The sequence below is a fragment of the Podarcis bocagei genome, assembly GCF_964188305.1.
Source record: "Podarcis bocagei genome assembly, chromosome: 3".
NCBI lineage: Eukaryota > Metazoa > Chordata > Lepidosauria > Squamata > Lacertidae > Podarcis > Podarcis bocagei.
Genome location: NC_138127.1, coordinates 87287914 through 87292491, shown reverse-complemented (window position 1 = coordinate 87292491; position 4578 = coordinate 87287914). Strand labels below are relative to the sequence as shown.

Here is a 4578-nt window from a genome sequence, read left to right as displayed (position 1 = left end):
GTGCACTCCATCCCTATCAGAGACAGAGGGTCCCATGGGCAATGGCTTGCAAAATAACAATTGCACATTGTAATGATCACATTCCAGTGAGGCATGAAGTCAACATATGTACAGATCAGGGATTAAGATTGTAGTCACCAGTTGCAAAACCAGGAAGTTAGGAAGCATTCAAGTAAATATCTTCAGTAGTCTATGCCAGGCTTGTCCAACTCCCAAAAGATTGCGATCTACTCCCAGTATAAAAAAACTGGCAGTGATCTACCCATTGTCATTGGAGGGAGGAGGAGCGTGCGTGGGGTGGGTGGATTGCCCAGAGTTGTTGTGCTTTTTGGGGGGAGGATTGAACAGAGTTTTTTTTTAGCTTTTCCCTTGTAACTTTTTGAACATGATAAGGATCCCGCGATCTACCAGGATCAGCTGGGGATCTACATGTAGGTCACAATCGACTGGTTGGACATCCCTGACCTATGCAATTCCACAGAAGGAATCAAAAACAGGTAGCGAGGCCAACTTTGAAACACCTGTGGTTGTAGAATAAGTTTTCCCTATGTTCAGATCTATGCTATACATTGACAGCACTCTTATACTACTTTGGGTTTGAGAATCATCGAAACTGTAGCTATTTAAGAGTGCTGGGAATTATAGCACTGTGAGGTCAACACCCTTAAGAAACTACAGTTCTTGGGGAAGCCATGGCTGTTTAAGTGGTGTAGGAGTTCTTTAAATGTATGGTGTTGCTGCAACCTCTGTTAAATGAGAGAAAAACATCGTATTGCTCTTGGGTCTGCCCAATACATCATCTCTGGCTGTCCACAGTCATGAAATGGGCAGCCAACAAGGGTTGTGTTTATCATTGTTTTCAAAGGGAAAATGTATCTAACTAATATTTATAAAAGTTAACTATCCAGTATTGCGATCTCCGAAATGTCATTCCCTTTCAACAACTTTATTTATTTCGTTATTGCTTCATTTATGAATTGCTTCCCATGAGGCATCCCATGGAGATTTACCATTGCAAATTGCTTCATTTTGCAATGTCAAGAGGGTAGACCAAACAGTACCAAGCTACACTGCTTGGGACCTCACAGAAGATTCCATTGCCCAATTTGGCATGGTGATTCCTGGGACTAAGGAAGGGGTTTTGTTCTATAATTGGAAACCATTGGACTTCATTTTAAATCAAGATTGTGAGCTGAACCTTCCAAAACTGTAAAACAATCTGATACGAAACTAATCTTGGCATAGCGCCAGGGGTCAAAGAATCTTAAAATGTGAGAGTTGGAGGGAACCATATGGATCATCTGGTTCAATCCCCTGCAGTGCAGGAATCACCTGCCCAATGTGGAGTTCACATCCATGATCCTGAGATTAAGAATTCCATGTTCTACCAACTGAGGTAGCAGCGTCAACAGGTCTCTCACCATGGGTTATTGCCCCCATGGCAATGTGTCTCCCCACCATACAGGGTTTAAAAAGCCCTTGTTAAATGTTAGCCCTGCTTGCAATTGACTTTGGGGACCAGATCCTGGTTGAGAGTTCCCTGGATCAGCCCAGATCAAGGAGAAAAGTCAGATACTGTTTCTTAGGCGGGGGGGGGGGGGAGAGATAACATGAATAAATTCACTCCAGATGAAATACTGATATCAACTTGGATGAAGATATCCACTAAGAAGGCTAGTTCAAAGTGGAATGTTTTGAGTAGGTGCTAAAAAGACAATAGAGAAGGCACTTGTCAGATATATAATGGGAGGAAGTGCCGCTATCTTCCATGAAGACTTTGTGAAGATATCTGGCATATTGATTTCTGAAATGTAGGAGCTGTTTTTTGTCTACATTTGGAAAGCGTTGAATGCCATTTTGGATCAAGATGGCAGACTAGACTGTTCCAAACTACACTAATTTGGACACCTCTGAAGAGGCATTCACCCACTTTGGCATGATGCTCCCCAAGGCGGAAGAAAAGATATTTATTTGGTTGGAGAATCATATCACAAAATTAAAATAAGTGTAAATTTCCAGGGATAGTTCTTTTAAGGTTCACATCTTGTCTTAGAATGTACAAAACAGTGTCATCCTCCCCTCACTTCGGTGTTACACTGTGTGTTCGTTTTCTTTCCAGTCCGTGCCCACTGAACTCCCTATGTCCACAGTTAATGGGGACAGAATGCTTCTGTACACATGCCAGTAAAGGGATAAAAGAAGCACTCCCTCTTGTTGGGAGGGAGTGGGCATCATTGTGTCTCCTTTGAAGAACCTAGAGTTTTACTGTGGTGCAAAGAACCCTCTTGATTCCAATATGTCCCCCAGGATTCCGCTCCTGCTCCTTGTTATCTGTGCTTTTCTCTTCCTTCCACATGAAGGTAAGTTCCTTCTCCCAGGGCTGAAAGAAGGCTGTTCACTCAAGGTATCATAGACAAAAGCATTTAAAAAAGAGAAAGGGGACAATAGTAACTCATTTCAATACATAGGAAAGCATGAGCAAACCTCAGCCGTGGTTCTGAAACGTGATCTTACTTAGGGGGCACGATGAGGCAGGTGTCAGCAGGAGGGTGCTGCAGGTGTAAATGACTTTCAGACTTTGAAAAGCTGGCATCACTGGGTCAAGTTCATCCATTTTGTTGAATTAAACTAAATAGTTTTAAGAGGATTTTGAAAAAATGTGCAATTAATGTTTAGTGTCTGAATTGTATTGTGCTATTATCTTCCTTGGTGGGTTGTGCTGTTCCGAACGGGAACAGCTCTGACACGGACTTTGAAAAACTCCATCCTTATCAGAGACAGAGGGTCCCATGGGCAATGGCTTGCAAAATAATAATTGCACATTGTAATGATCACATTCCAGTGAGGCATGAAGCCCTCAGCATATGTACAGATCAGGGATTCAGATTGTAGTCACCAGTTGCAAAACCAGGATGCTAGGAAGCATTCAAGCAAATTTCTTCAGTAGTCTATGCCAGGCTCGTCCAACTCCCAAAAGACTGTGATCTATTCCCAGTATAAAAAAACTGGCAGTGATATACCCATTGTCATTGGAGGGAGGAGGAGCGTGCCTGGGGTGGGTGGGTTGCCCAGAGTTGTTGAGCTTTTTGGGGGGAGGATTGCACAGAGTTTTTTTAGCTTTTCCCTTGAAAACTTTTTGAACATGATAAGGATCCCGCGATCTACCACAACCCTTGGTGGGTTGTGCTGTTCTGAATGATGCTTTTTAAAGGGTTGGGGATATTGCAGATAAGTTTATGGAACCAAGGGGGTGGTGGCACAAAACAAGTTTGTGAACCATAATGCATGCATGGATGAAAAAGGTGAAAAGTCTGCCTGCAGTAATGCATACAGTGGTAATGATTGCACCAGCAGTAGCACATAAGGAAAGCACCCTGCAGTTGCTGAGGTATTGGTTTGGGGGCAAAGAGGCTGGGAGGTCCAGAAGCTGGTGGTGACCCCTGAGGGTGGTCATGCACTTCCAAGCTACAACAAACAGCAAATGAGCTCTCATTGGAATCTTGACCCACCATGTCCCAGTGAGTGCCACATGCATGATCCAAAGACCTTTAACTTGTGTTGTAGAAGTTGCATTGCTAATGAATCATAGAGTTGGAGGATACCCAAGCATCATCTAGTCCAACCCCTTGCAATGCAGGCATCTCAGCTAAAGCATCCATGACAGATGGCCATCCAACTTCTGCTTAAAAACCTCCAAGCAAAGAGAGTCCACAACTTCCCGAGGGAGACTATTCCACTGTTGAACAGCTCTTACAGTCAGAAAGTTCTTCCTGATGTTTAGTTAGAGTCTCACTTCTTGTAACTTGAAGCCATTGGTTCGAATCCTACTCTCCAGAGCAGGAGAAAATAAGCTTGTTCCTAATTCCATGTGACAGCTCTTAAGACATTTGAAGATGGCTAACATATCTCATCTCAGTCTCATCTTTTCCAAGCTAAAGCTACCAAGCTCCTTCAAAAGCTCCTCATAAGGCCCATTCAGTGACTTCACAAGCATATAATCTAATCTTAAAGGGCGTCTGTAATGGTTCTAGGGGTTGCTTGTGTGTAAATCAACGCCACCCTTGGCTGGTTGCCTGAATGAACCCTTTCTGTCTGGACAGCCACGCGCCCGTGACTGTCTCAGTCGCTGGCAGAATCCGTTAGTGGGCATTTCTTGAACTTCTTCCAGCAAAGAAGCTCTTTGACACCTAGTCTCCGCCTAGCTTCCCTGCGCGGAAGCCTTCTGCGCAGGGAGGGTGTGGGCATCGGAGGACCCGTGCTCTCCCCACTGGTTCCCGGCGAGGAGTCTTGGAGCCACCTCGCCGATTCCCCCATCTGCCCCCCTTCCCCACTGGTGTTACGCTGATTTCCTTCCCCAGAAGATGTGCTGCTTCTCTCCCTCCCTGGACGCTCTCCGGAATCCCTCTGGAGCCCTCCCTCTCCCTCTGGCTCCGATGGCAGTTCCCTGACAGCGTCAAATAGTTAATATTTTGCATCCATTCAGCCAGAATTATCCTTAATTTAAGGATTCTGCACTGCATGTTCATATGGAAAACTTCAGTGACTTCAAAGAATAGATTATTCATTCATTGTCACTTG

At 44.4% G+C, this 4578-nt stretch overlaps 1 protein-coding gene across 2 annotated transcripts in view; it reads left to right on the top strand.

The window, feature by feature from the left end:
• Window positions 1-4578, top strand: part of LOC308582705 (uncharacterized protein) — a 38223-nt gene that overhangs the window by 30392 nt on the left and 3253 nt on the right. The window contains exon 1 of one of the 2 annotated variants that reach the window (XM_081186154.1): window positions 2231-2360. The exons of the other annotated variant lie outside the window; for it this stretch is intronic. Within the exon in view, the coding sequence (XP_081042280.1) occupies window positions 2297-2360 (64 nt within the window). The 5' untranslated portion in view covers window positions 2231-2296. Of the gene's footprint in view, window positions 1-2230; window positions 2361-4578 lie in introns of those variants that run through there. 2 annotated transcript variants of the gene reach the window in all.